This window comes from Mytilus galloprovincialis, chromosome 3 (assembly GCF_965363235.1).
Source record: "Mytilus galloprovincialis chromosome 3, xbMytGall1.hap1.1, whole genome shotgun sequence".
Taxonomy (NCBI): domain Eukaryota; kingdom Metazoa; phylum Mollusca; class Bivalvia; order Mytilida; family Mytilidae; genus Mytilus; species Mytilus galloprovincialis.
The window spans coordinates 688,122-703,099 of NC_134840.1; the positions used below are offsets into that span (position 1 = coordinate 688,122).

At 31.2% G+C, this 14,978-nt stretch overlaps 1 protein-coding gene across 2 annotated transcripts in view; it reads left to right on the forward strand.

Moving 5' to 3' along the window:
• Positions 1-14,613, forward strand: part of LOC143066892 (kinesin-like protein KIF28) — a 94,410-nt gene extending 79,797 nt beyond the window's left edge. For both annotated transcript variants that reach the window (XM_076239711.1, XM_076239713.1), the window contains 5 exons: positions 3,033-3,152; positions 3,571-3,696; positions 6,679-6,834; positions 7,235-7,291; positions 8,284-14,613. In XM_076239711.1, the coding sequence (XP_076095826.1) occupies positions 3,033-3,152; positions 3,571-3,696; positions 6,679-6,834; positions 7,235-7,291; positions 8,284-8,364 (540 nt within the window). In that variant the 3' untranslated portion in view covers positions 8,365-14,613. The remainder of the gene's footprint in view (positions 1-3,032; positions 3,153-3,570; positions 3,697-6,678; positions 6,835-7,234; positions 7,292-8,283) is intronic.
• The last annotated feature ends 365 nt before the right edge of the window (positions 14,614-14,978 follow it).

The following is a 14,978-nucleotide window of genomic DNA, read 5'->3' on the forward strand; positions in this document are numbered from 1 at the left end:
TTATTTCACCTTCCCTTACATAGTTATTGCCAGTACTAAGTTTATCCATGAAGTGAATTTATTTCACCTTCTTTTACAATTTTTTTGCCAGTACAAAGTTCATATACAATTATGGATTTATTTCACCTTCTCTTACAGAGTTATTGCCAGTACAAAGTTTTATACAATTATGAATTTATTTCACCTTCTCTTACATAGTTATTGCCAGTACAAAGTTATATATAATTATGGATTTATTTCACCTTCTCTTACAGAGTTATTGCCAATACAAAGTTTATATACAATTATGAATTTATTTCACCTTCTCTTACATAGTTATTGCCAGTACAAAGTTTATCCATAAAGTGAATTTATTTCACCTTCTCTTACATAGTTATTGCCAATACTAAGTTTATCCATAAAGTGAATTTATTTCACCTTCCAACTCAGATTGATTGCCAGTACTAAGTTTTTCCATAAAGTGAATTTATTTCACCTTCCCTTACAGATTTATTGCCAGTACTAAGTTTATCCATAAAGTGAATTTATTTCACCTTCTCTTACATATATAGTTATTGCCAGTACAAAGTTTATCCATAAAGTGAATTTATTTCACCTTCCCTTACATATTTATTGCCAGTACTAAGTTTATCCATAAAGTGAATTTATTTCACCTTCTCTTACATATATAGTTATTGCCAGTACTAAGTTTATCCATAAAGTGAATTTATTGCACCTTCCCTTACATATTTATTGCCAGTACTAAGTTTATCCATAAAGTGAATTTATTTCACCTTCTCTTACATATTTATTGCCAGTACTAAGTTTATCCATAAAGTGAATTTATTTCACCTTCTCTTACATAGTTATTGCCAGTACAAAGTTTATCCATAAAGTGAATTTATTTCACCTTCCCTTACATATTTATTGCCAGTACTAAGTTTATCCATAAAGTGAATTTATTTCACCTTCTCTTACATATTTATTGCCAGTACTAAGTTTATCCATAAAGTGAATTTATTTCACCTTCTCTTACATAGTTATTGCCAGTACAAAGTTTATCCATAAAGTGAATTTATTTCACCTTCTCTTACAGAGTTATTGCCAGTACAAACTTTATCTAGACAATGAATTTATTTCACCTTCCCTTACATAGTTATTGCCAGTACTAAGTTTATCCATGAAGTGAATTTATTTCACCTTCTTTTACAATTTTTTTGCCAGTACAAAGTTCATATACAATTATGGATTTATTTCACCTTCTCTTACAGAGTTATTGCCAGTACAAAGTTTTATACAATTATGAATTTATTTCACCTTCTCTTACATAGTTATTGCCAGTACAAAGTTATATATAATTATGGATTTATTTCACCTTCTCTTACAGAGTTATTGCCAATACAAAGTTTATATACAATTATGAATTTATTTCACCTTCTCTTACATAGTTATTGCCAGTACAAAGTTTATCCATAAAGTGAATTTATTTCACCTTCTCTTACATAGTTATTGCCAATACTAAGTTTATCCATAAAGTGAATTTATTTCACCTTCCAACTCAGATTGATTGCCAGTACTAAGTTTTTCCATAAAGTGAATTTATTTCACCTTCCCTTACAGATTTATTGCCAGTACTAAGTTTATCCATAAAGTGAATTTATTTCACCTTCTCTTACATATATAGTTATTGCCAGTACAAAGTTTATCCATAAAGTGAATTTATTTCACCTTCCCTTACATATTTATTGCCAGTACTAAGTTTATCCATAAAGTGAATTTATTTCACCTTCTCTTACATATATAGTTATTGCCAGTACTAAGTTTATCCATAAAGTGAATTTATTGCACCTTCCCTTACATATTTATTGCCAGTACTAAGTTTATCCATAAAGTGAATTTATTTCACCTTCTCTTACATATTTATTGCCAGTACTAAGTTTATCCATAAAGTGAATTTATTTCACCTTCTCTTACATAGTTATTGCCAGTACAAAGTTTATCCATAAAGTGAATTTATTTCACCTTCCCTTACATATTTATTGCCAGTACTAAGTTTATCCATAAAGTGAATTTATTTCACCTTCTCTTACATATTTATTGCCAGTACTAAGTTTATCCATAAAGTGAATTTATTTCACCTTCTCTTACATAGTTATTGCCAGTACAAAGTTTATCCATAAAGTGAATTTATTTCACCTTCTCTTACAGAGTTATTGCCAGTACAAACTTTATCTAGACAATGAATTTATTTCACCTTCCCTTACATAGTTATTGCCAGTACTAAGTTTATCCATGAAGTGAATTTATTTCACCTTCTTTTACAATTTTTTTGCCAGTACAAAGTTCATATACAATTATGGATTTATTTCACCTTCTCTTACAGAGTTATTGCCAGTACAAAGTTTTATACAATTATGAATTTATTTCACCTTCTCTTACATAGTTATTGCCAGTACAAAGTTATATATAATTATGGATTTATTTCACCTTCTCTTACAGAGTTATTGCCAATACAAAGTTTATATACAATTATGAATTTATTTCACCTTCCCTTACAGAGTTATTGCCAGTACTAAGTTTATTTATTTCGCCTTCTCTTACAGAGTTATTTCCAGTACTAAGTTTATTTATTTCACCTTCTCTTACAGAGTTATTGCCAGTACTAAGTTTATTTATTTCACCTTCCCTTACAGAGTTATTGCCAGTACTAAGTTTATTTATTTCACCTTCTCTTACAGAGTTATTGCCAGTACTATGTTTATTTATTTCACCTTCCGTTACAGAGTTATTGCCAGTACTAAGTTTATTTATTTCACCTTCTCTTACAGAGTTATTGCCAGTACTAAGTTTATTTATTTCACCTTCTCTTACAGAGTTATTGCCAGTACTATGTTTATTTATTTCACCTTCCGTTACAGAGTTATTGCCAGTACTAAGTTTATTTATTTCACCTTCTCTTACAGAGTTATTGCCAGTACTATGTTTATTTATTTCACCTTCCGTTACAGAGTTATTGCCAGTACTAAGTTTATTTATTTCACCTTCTCTTACAGAGTTATTGCCAATACAAAGTTTATCTTGACAATGAATATGTAAAAACATCAGAAGTAGAAAGCATGAATCCAAACTTCACTCATGAAAAACTTTTCCATTTTAAACCAGTCACTCAGCAAGTAAGTATATAGGAACATGTATTTATTATTCACTGGAATCAAGGTTTTATAATACGTCTAAAATAATAGCTTGGATAAATTAAATGAGACAGCAACCTAACACTACATTTATAGACTAAAGACATCTAGTTATATTGAAATATTCTTTATGTATAATGAATTTACTGTCTACAAGTAGAGAAATATTAAAAAAAATGATTTATGAAAATAATTGAATATTTGGAAAATAAATTTGAATGTTTGAATTGATTGGATTATAGAGTATTTTGTAGAAAAGATAAAGTAGCTTATAGATATAAGGGGAAATATATCTTCTTGTATTTATAATTACAGTCTTTTGAAGGTAAACAAGGCTGCATCTTAACTACTCCCATATGTAACCATCGTAAATCTTTAATTCATACCTGTATTTCTATAGCTTGTTGGCTACCTCCAAGATTCAGCCATAGTGATAGAAGTCTGGGGAAGACAGAAAGGAGAAGGAGGAAGTAAGGGATCTTCAGCACCAACCAAACCACCAATCAAAGCACCAGCAAAAATTGAGGTAAGATTAAAGCTGGGGGAGACAGAAAGGAGAAGGGGGAATTAAGGGATCTTCAGCACCAACCAAACCACCAATCAAAGCACCAGCAAAAATTGAGGTAAGATTAAAGCTATGGTAGACAGAAAGGAGAAGGGGAAATTAAGGGATCTTCAGCACCAATCAAAGCACCAGCAAAAATTGAGGTAAGATTAAAGCTGGGGGAGACAGAAAGGAGATGGAGGAAGTAAGGGATCTTCAGCACCAATCATACCATCAATCAAAGCACCAGCAAAAATTGTGGTAAGATTTAAGCTGGGGGAGAAAGAAAGGAGAAAGAGGAAGTAAGGGATCTTCAGCACCAATAAAAGTACCAATCAAAGCACCACCAAAAGATGAGGTAAGATTAAAGCTGGGGGAGATAGAAAAGAGAAAGAGGAATTAAGGGATCTTCAGCACCAATTAAAGCACCACCAAAAGTTGAGGTAAGATTAAAGCTGGGGAGACAGAAAGGAGAAAGAGGAAGAAGGATATCTTGCAAATCTGCTTAATTTCCAGAATGATAAGAGTTTAAGAAGTCAGAGAGAAGGCTCAAGAAGTATGGTGGCATCTGCACTGGTGAACATACTTAAACTCAAGTAAGGGTATGGTTAGAGATTTAGTAAAGAGAAGAATAACTTGAGAAGTAAGGTATCATATGAGGTAAGGTGTCATCTGCACTAGTGAACAAACCAGCTAAAGTGAGGGTATGGTTAGAGTTTAAGTAGAAAGAATGATAACTAGTGAAGTAAGGTCTCATCTGAGGTAAGGTGTCATCTGCACTGTCGAACAAACCAGCTAAAGTAAGGGTATGGTTAGAGTTTAAGTAGAGAGAATGATAACTAGAGAAATAAGTGTCATCTGAGGTAAGGTGTCATCTGCACTAGTGAACAAACCAGCTAAAGTAATGCTATGGTTAGAGTTTAAGTAGAAAGAATGATAGCTTGAGAAGTAAGGTGTTATCTGAGGTAAGGTGTCATCTACACTGGTGAACAAACCAGCTAAAGTAAGGGTATGGTTAGAGTTTAAGTAGAGAGAATGATAGCTTGAGAAGTAAGGTGTCATCTGCACTGGTGAACAAACCAACTAAAGTAAGGGTATGGTTAGTGTTTAAGTAGATAGAATGATAACTAGAGAAGAAAGGTGTCATCTGAGGTAAGGTGTCAACAATACTGGTGAACAAACCAGCTAAAGTAAGGGTATGGTTAGAGTTTAAGTAGACAGAATGATAGCTTGAGAAGTAAGGTCTCATCTGAGGTAAGGTGTCATCTGCACTGGTGAACAAACCAGCTAAAGTAAGGGTATGGTTAGAGTTTAAGTAGTGAGAATGATAGCTTGAGAGGTAAGGTGTCATCTGCACTGGTGAACAAACTAGCTAAAGTAAGGGTATGGTTAGAGTTTAAGTAGATAGAATGATAGCTTGAGAAGTAAGGTGTCATATGAGGTAAGGTGTCATCTACACTGGTGAAAAAACCAGCTAAAGTTAGGGTATGGTTAGAGTTTAAGTAGAAAGAATGATAAATAGAGAAGTAATGTGTCATCTGCACTGGTGAACAAACCAGCTAAAGTAAGAATTGAGTTAGACTGAATTTTGAAGGGGAAGTTAGGATATTCTGCACCAGACGAAGAATCAATTTAAGTTGGGGAAAGTTTCAGTAGACAGTTTTAACATATAGTGTTATTTTTATGCCCCGTCTACGATAGTAGTAGGGGCATTATGTTTTCTGGTCTGTGCGTCCATCCGTCGGTTCGTCCATCCGTCTGTTCGTTCGTCCGTCTGTCTGTCCCATGTCAGGTTAAAGTTTTTGGTCGAGGTAGTTTATGATGAAGTTGAAGTCCAATCAACTTGAAACTTAGTATACATGTGCCCTATGATATGATCTTTCTAATTTAAATGCCAAATTAGAGTTTTGACCCCAATTTTACGGTTCACTGAACATAGAAAATGATAGTGCAAATTTCAGGTTAAAGTTTTTGGCTTCAGGTTAAAGTTTTTGGTCAAGGTAGTTTTTGATGAAGTTGAAGTCCAATCAACTTGAAACTTAGTATACATGTGCCCTATGATATGATCTTTCTAATTTAAATGCCAAATTAGAGTTTTGACCCCAATTTTACGGTTCATAGAACATAGAAAATGATAGTGCAAATTTTAGGTTAAAGTTTTTGGCTTCAGGTTAAAGTTTTTGGTCAAGGTAGTTTCTGATGAAGTTGAAGTCCAATCAACTTGAAACTTAGTATACATGTGCCCTATGATATGATCTTTCTAATTTAAATGCCAAATTAGAGTTTTGACCCCAATTTTACGGTTCACTGAACATAGAAAATGATAGTGCAAATTTCAGGTTAAAGTTTTTGGTCAAGGTAGTTTTTGATAAAGTAGAAGTCCAATCAACTTGAAACTTAGTATACATGTTCCCTTTGATAAGATCATTCTAATTTTAATGCCAAATTAGAGAATTTATTCCAATTTCACAGTCCTTTAAACATAGAAAATGATAGTGCGAGTGGGGCATCCGTGTACTGTGGACACATTCTTGTTTATCAGTATTTTCCATAAAATAAACGGTCCTCTTTTTTTTTTATACATTGCCATTTTGTCACTTACCAACATGGTTAGATTTATTTATCACCATTTTGTCACCTACCAACATGGTTAGATTTATTTATCACCATTTTGTCACCTACCAACATGGTTAGATTTATTTATCACCATTTTGTCACCTACCAACATGGTTAGATTTATTTATCACCATTTTGTCACCTACCAACATGGTTAGATTTATTTATCATATACTGATATGCTGCAAATGCTTTGTTTTCATCATTGATTAAGTTTGTATTATTTATTATGTTTGAAGAAGAATTTTAATCAAATTTCTGTATTATTACTTTTGTTTACATAATTTTGACCTTTTGAAATTTTAAATGTGATTGTAAAATGCACTAAGCTATCTTACTTTGATTCAGAAAAAAGAACAGCAGACAAAGAAGGACGTAGGACCAGCCAAGCCTGCTGTTGCAGCATCTTCTGCATCTGTATCAAACAATGATACTCAGAACAAGAAAATGGCAGATGAGGTTAACATGTACAAGAAGAAAGCTGCTGACTCAGAAAAGAAAATGGTAAGTTTCAGACTTACAGTACTAGAAAGCCGTCATATCAAACAATGTCTTATTTTAGGCATATTGTCCCACTGTCATATCAAACGATGACTTTGTTAGGCAAATTGTCCCACCGTCATATAATTCTCCATGAACATTGTTACTCAAATCTTTTGAAACAGTTTCTACAGCAAAATAGAGAACATTATTTGATTACAGAATTCCCAAAATTTAAGACCACTTGGAGTTAGGGATGCAATAATAATGCTTCAGTAACATTTCTGCCATCCGTGAATATTACTTTTATTACTCGTAATTTGCATCACAATTAACCTATTTACTTGATATTGAGGTATATAGTCTACCTGTCTATATCTATATATTTTCACAATGTAATTGTAGTAATGTGTCTCTATTACAGACTGAGGTTCAACAGTTCTTGGCTAACAAGAAAAACCAAGGAGTTACCCAAATTTCTGTAAGTAATTTATTAAACAATTACGGAGAGTCTTTATAAAGAAAAGAGGGCTGAAAACATCCAATGGTCCATTATCATATTTTGGTGTCATATTAGCTTTTTCCTGTATACATATTTCAAACATGGTGCTTCACCTTTCATTCTGTCTTAGACAAACACATAAATTAATCAAAGATAACATAATATTATTAGTTGTCAAAAGTAATCAAGTTGATATGAAATTACTGGTTGTTTTCTGACAAAGTAATCAAGTTGATATGAAATTACTGGTTGTTTCCTGACAAAGTAATTAAAGTTGATATGAAATTACTGGTTGTTTTCTGACAAAGTAATCAAAGTTGATATGAAATTACTCATTGTTTTCTGACAAAGTAATCAAAATTGATATGAAATTACTGGTTTTTTTCTGACAAAGTAATTAAAGTTGATATGAAATTCCTGGTTGTTTTCTGACAAAGTAATCAAAGTTGATATGAAATTACTCATTGCTTTCTGACAAAGTAATCAAAATTGATATGAAATTACTGGTTGTTTTCTGACAAAGTAATCAAAGTTGGTATGAAATTACTGGTAGTTTTCTGACAAAGTAATCAAAGTTGGTATGAAATTACTGGTTGTTTTCTGACAAAGTAATCAAAGTTGGTATGAAATTACTGGTTGTTTTCTGACAAAGTAATCAAAGTTGATATGAAATTACTGGTTGTTTTCTGACAAAGTAATCAAAGTTGGTATGAAATTACTGGTTGTTTTCTGACAAAGTAATCAAAGTTGGTATGAAATTACTGGTTGTTTTCTGACAAAGTAATCAATGTTGATATGAAATGTTGATATGAAATTACTGGTTGTTTTCTGACAAAGTAATCAAATTTTATATTATTTACTGGTTGTCTTATGATGATAAAAGATAATACTTGATTAAGTCAAAGTTTTATTATAATCTGGACATATGTGATCAAATGAAAACAAAAAATAATTTGATTGTTATTTTTCAGATATCTGATTTAGAGTCGTTATTAGGAGGAAGTGTTCCGTCAGGAGGAAGCAATAATTCCTCTGCCTGCACTGTACAGTAATCAACTAAATATACAGAAAAATGGAGCTATGTTACTGCTCATGTTACATTCAATATGAATTGCAATATTTCAATATTAGTTCTAAATAGGATAATATATTTCAGGAAATAGTAAATAACTTTCATTACCCATAAGTTGTTTTTTTAAATTGTTGAACTTGTCTTTGTGAAGATTAAATGAGCTGGATTCAACTAAAAGTTTACAAAGACATGTTCTACAAGGAATTAGAGTACAACTAAAGATTTACAAACACATGTTCTACAAGGAATTAGAGTACAACTAAAGATTAACAAAGACGTGTTCTACAAGGAATTAGAGTACAACTAAAGATTAACAAAGACGTGTTCTACAAGGAATTAGAGTACAACTAAAGATTAACAAAGACATGTTCTACAAGGAATTAGAGTACAACTAAAGATTAACAAAGACGTGTTCTACAAGGAATTAGAGTACAACTAAAGATTAACAAAGACATGTTCTACAAGGAATTAGAGTACAACTAAAGATTAACAAAGACGTGTTCTACAAGGAATTAGAGTACAACTAAAGATTAACAAAGACATGTTCTACAAGGAATTAGAGTACAACTAAAGATTAACAAAGACATGTTCTACAAGGAATTAGAGTACAACTAAAGATTTACAAAGACGTGTTCTGCAAGAAATTAGAGTCCACTTCTTTCAATCATTTAAGCTGTGATAATTCTTTGTGCTGTATAATTCATAAAATAATTAAATGTTACTTAGTTTTTGTCGAGCCTGCAACTTTTGTTGCAGAAAGCTCGACATAGGGATAGTGATCTGGCGGCGGCAGGGTTAGCTAACTTCTTAAAAGGTTTATATTTTAGACGGTGAAAGACCTGGATGCTTCATACTTTGTATATAGATGCCTCATGTTACGAAGTTTCCGTCAGTCACATGTTCAATGTCCTTGACCTCATTTTCATGGTTCGGTGACCACTTGAAAAAGAATTCAAAATTTTTGTAATGTTGAATTCTCTCTTATTATAAGTAATATGATAACTATATTTGGTATGTGCGTACCTTGCAAGGTCCTCATGCCCTTCAGACAGTTTTCACTTGACCTCGACCTCATTTCATGGATCAGTGAACAAGGTTAAGTTTTGGTGGTCAAGTCCATATCTCAGATACTATAAGTAATAGGGCTAGTATATTTGGTGTATGGAAGGACTGGAAGGTGTACCTGTCCAACTGAGGGTGTCATCTGACCTTGACTCATTTTCATGGTTCAGTGGTTATAGTTAAGTTTTTGTGTTTTGGTCTGTTTTTCTCATACTTTATGCAATAGGTCTACTATATTTGTTGTATGGAATGGTTGTAAGGTGTACATGTCTAGTGGGCAGATGTCATCTGACCTTGACCTCATTTTCATGGTTCAGTGGTCAAAGTTAAGTTTTTAAGTTTTGATCTTTTTATCTAATATTATATGCCAAAGGTCAACTATATTTGGTGTATGGAAATATATTATGATCTATATGTCAGTCCTGCAGGTTTTATTTGACCATGACCTCAATTGCATGGTTCATTGCACAGTGTTAAGTTTTTGTGTTTTGGTCTATTTTTCTTAAACTATAAGTAATAGGTCAACTATATTTGTTGTATGGAAGCTTTGTTAGCTGTACATGTCTGCCTGGCATGGTTCATCTGACCTTGACCTCATTTTCATGGTTCATTGGTCTTTGTTTAGCTATCTTGGTTAATGTTAAGTTTATGTGACAGTTGTAATCAAGCTTTATACTTAGGACTATCAACATAATATCAATGATTACTAAAGAAGGCGAGACATTTCAGTGTGTGCACTCTTGTTCAGTTTAAATCTTGTAAAGTAATTTGATTTGCATAAATGTTTTATTGTCTGTTTTGTTTTTAAGATTTATTTCTCACCTGGTAAGTGTTAATTTTGTCAAAACTAAGAAATGGTTCTTGTACAATCCTGAAGTTTATTGAATCAGCTACTTGAGATGTTGAGATGTATATTTCCTTGGTCCTAACTGATTTTCTCATTAATGTTACTGTAGTGTTGAGATGTATATTTCATTGGTCCTAACTGACTTTCTCATTAATGTTACTGTAGTGTTGAGATGTATATTTCCTTGGTCCTAACTGACTTTATCATTAATGAACAATATAGGATACCTTATAACCATTATCCCTCCTGAAAGGTTAGTATTGCAAGATTTTATCATGTAGGTTTCTCTTAATAGATGTATTTTTCATTCATGTTTGTTATTTTATGTCATAATGGTGTTGGGCATTTTGAAATATTGTGTATAACCAATGTATGTCTATTTATTCTTCGTATACATGATTTAATTTTACAAATCAAAAGTCTCAATAATATATTTCAAATATAATCAACATAAAGTAGTATATATGTGTGTAAGCTCCTAACAGATAATTGTGTATGCACATATCAGCTCCAAATCTTTTAATGTTCCGTGGAATCTATAAATAAAAGTTTATTTTTGTTCTTCTGAAGACCAGAAAACTCACTATGAATTTCTTTTAACACTACTTGTCCTGTAAATTTCTATATATATATTGAAGTTCCAGTGAAAAGAAATAATTTATTTAGCTGATATGTGTAAATATAGTTTAAAGGTTTATATTTAGCTGTGTAAGCAGTATTACAGTTTAAAGGATGCAATATAATGGTGCAAGATAGAAAATTACAATCAAAAATATTGTCTACACATTTTATATTCTTTTTATAATTGACTTTTTTTGCAAAAGTTTGTATTTCCATATTCTCAGCTACTAATTTAGGAAAGGAAATTGTTGCTATGGTAGCTTGTAGTTTGAGAAACAAATGTTTTCAATAGTTTGTCGTGATTTGTAGTACCAATGCTGGATTTTAGTCTTATTAAGCATAATACATGTCAGGTTTTAAATGATGATTGCTATTTTTCATGAATTATTCCCTTGAAAAATCAGCTGTTCTGATGGTTCAAGTTTATGTTTATCAGTTTGTTTTGAATCAATGATTCTTCTATTTTAAAACTACCACATGCTATACTTATTGATTAGGTCAAGAACAAGTGTTCAAGATAGTTCAAGAAAATAAACCTTTGAAAAATGAAAGGTTCCAAAATTTAAGAGTTTTAAATTTTAGACATAATATGTCCTGTAAATAGGCCAACAGTTTGTGGTGTTTACAGAAGCTGGGAATTCTGTTTTCCAGTCTGACAGTCTGTTCCTCCTTCTTTATCAAGTAAGGTTTTTTAAGGAAGATTTCAATGAAGTTGAAGCACATCAATTTGAAAAATAGTACATTATGAATTGAAACTTTTGAGTATAAGCCAAATTAAGGATTTCACCAAGATTTTCATTTTCTAAACATGAAAATGTGAAAGTGTGAGCAGTGCACTGTGTCCTATAGAAATATATTATTTATAATCTGTTATTTATGACAATCTTCACATTTTTATACACCCATTATATATAATACACGCAATCGTGTTTGATGATTGCATTTATAAGTTAGTATAGTATTATAAATATATAGCTTTCCTATATGCACAAGTATTCAGAATTTATATACCTATTGTTATTTTACTTATGTTGAACTGTTCATACACTTTTTGTTTGTTAATTTTCTGTTTAGTTTGATTATTGTAAATACTGTTACTAGCAAATTTGTAGCCAGGAAATATTTTTTTGTCACTTACAGAAAATGTACAGGAACCTCTGGTAATTTCTAGTAATTTGTGATGATTTGTTGTATTGTCATGGAAAACCCCACTTTCCTGTATCAGGAAGAAGTTTTTTTGGGGGGAGGAAATGACTAGAATTGGAAAAGATTTGTTTGTTATTATCCAGAAAGAAAAAAATGTATATGTGTAAATCTCAAACAAATATAGTGAGAGTCTGCAGAAATCATGATTTTTATGCCCCACCTACGATAGTAGAGGGGCATTATATTTTCTGGTCTGTGCCTCCGTTCGTCCGTCCGTCCGTCCGGTTAAAGTTTTTGGTCGAGGTAGTTTTTGATGAAGCTGAAGTCCAATCAACTTGAAACTTAATACACATGTTCCCCATGATATGATCTTTCTAATTTTAATGCCAAATTATAGTTTTGACCCCAATTTCATAATCCACTGAACATAGAAAATGATAGTGCAAAGTTCAGGTTAAAGTTTTTGGTCAAGGTGGTTTTTGATGAAGTTAAAGTTACATCAACTTGAAACTTAGTACACATGTTCCCTATGATATGATCTTTCTAATTTTAATTCCAAATTAAAGTTTTGACCCCAATTTCACGGTCCACTGAACATAGAAAATGATAGTGGGAGTGGGGCATCCGTGTACTATGGACACATTCTTGTTAAAGCAATATTGCAAAAGAATATGACTTTTGAAGTAACTCAGTGATGTCTTTAAGTAAAATTCATTCCTCAATTAAAGTTTGAGGGGTCTTTGCTTGATCAAAAACACAGGCAGCAGTCTGAATCACCAAATCTGAACATATTATATAGTCAATACCTTATTATACATTGCTATGAACTGAAAAAAGAGATTTCTAATGAAGCATTATATTTTGATATTTATCAATAACTATTGTATTTTTAAATTAAAATTTCATGATAATGTAGATAAGGAAATGATTACAGAATATTAGAGGTAAAAAAGGTTGTCATTAAGTATGATAAGAACTAACATAGCATAACTATTATTTATTACCTTTTGAATTGTTAGGAAATTTCTGTTGCAAAATTATAATATGTGAAGTTCAGTTGATATAGACTTTCCCTCGTTTTTTTTAATTTTATTTGTAGTCAAAACAAATATGTAAAAATTTAATTTACAAACCAACTACATATATATAACTACAAATTTCAAAAACTTGAGTTCCCAAATTTCCTTACACCAAAACATATTCTGATCTAGGGTATTTGAAAATATATAGCACAACTGGATATGTTATATATTCTTGTCATACATGTTTTGTGGTATTTTATTTTTGATTGAGAACTATCCGTTTTGCCTAAATAATGCCTTAAGGAATAAAATAAAATGCATTAACTTAAACTCCTGATCTAATTTGAGTGACCTTATTTGGGAGATTCACAAAATATTGACATAAAATAGGCAATTATTAGGAACTTTTTTTAAAAGCTGCACAACTGTAAAAAAACAGATTTCGTAAAAGGGAGCAAATAATAATAAACTACACTGTCTGTGTTAATAAAGTTTTGTGGAAGGATGTTCTCTTCATTATTTCTAAACATCTTTGAGTGAAACAGTCATTATGTTTTGTTTTGTCAAAGTTTTATTGAATTTACTTAATGACTATAACCAGGAACTCTATACCAACTTAATATAGAAACTTTTTTTGCAAAACTGCAATGAAGTTCATATATTCAACATATTATTCTGCAAATCGGAGGAATTTTATAAGATGTTTGATTTAAGGGTCAATGTATCCCAAATTATAGCTTCTTTCTATTTTTATACAGATATATTCTTTGTTCTCTGTTAGTCATTATGAGAAAATTATATTTTTTGTCTAAATATTTTCCGTCCATCATTGAAATTATTGATATGAGTTGTATTTTTAAACTGTAAAAGGAAAAATAATCCGTCCCAACTTTTGATCTAAATATGTTAGAGAATGTAAATCTACCTCATAAATTAAATAGTTAGACTTAGATCTAGCAAGTTATATATAAACAGTTTACATTGTCTTATCGGGGCCTTTTATAGCTCACTATGCGGTATGGGCTTTGCTCATTGTTGAAGGCCATACTGTGACCTATAGTTGTTAATGTCTGTGTCATTTTTGTCTTTTGTGGATATTTGTCTCATTGGAAATCATACCACATCTTCTTTTTTATATTAACAAACATTAATTGTTATTAGACTTGATAGAAATTACATGGTTTGTATAATTAAAACGGCTATTTTAACAGAAATAAGTTGCAGATTATGGTAAAGATAGCTAGCGGCTCAAAATGTATAAGATAAAATTTAATTACAACAATAATGTACAATATGTTACCGTTTTGCATCATTTCTGCACACAAACTAAGTTTTTATTTCACACAAGTCTCTACCATTAACCTTGCCTTCAGCAATCACATGAATGTATTATCTATTTTATAGTTAAATTTTACATCTGAGTCTATTTATACACAATCTGTGATTGATTTATACTTTATTATTACAGACATTTATTTACAGTCAGTCTTGTTGATCATATATAATTATATAATAAAAGTCTGTTACATTTTGTTGAATTTTATATCAATTATTCATCCAGTTATCGAAACTTATTGATCTATATGATGTCTTTCATTCAGTTTTCTAAACTCATGGATCGATATGATGTCTTTCAAATTTTCTGACGTCAGACACACAAATCAATGAATGTGTTTGTAGATAGATGTTTTTGTGTTCTGTTAAATTGTTCCTTTTAAAATTGCTATACGATGATGACTGCTGTACCCATATTTTGACTATTTTATTAATTATGTCTGTTAAGTTAACGCCTCAATGTAAATATAACTGAATTTGATGAGACTGTCAGGTTTAATCCACCATTTTCTACATTTGAAAATGCCTGTTCCAAGTCAGGAATATGACAGTTCTTGTCCA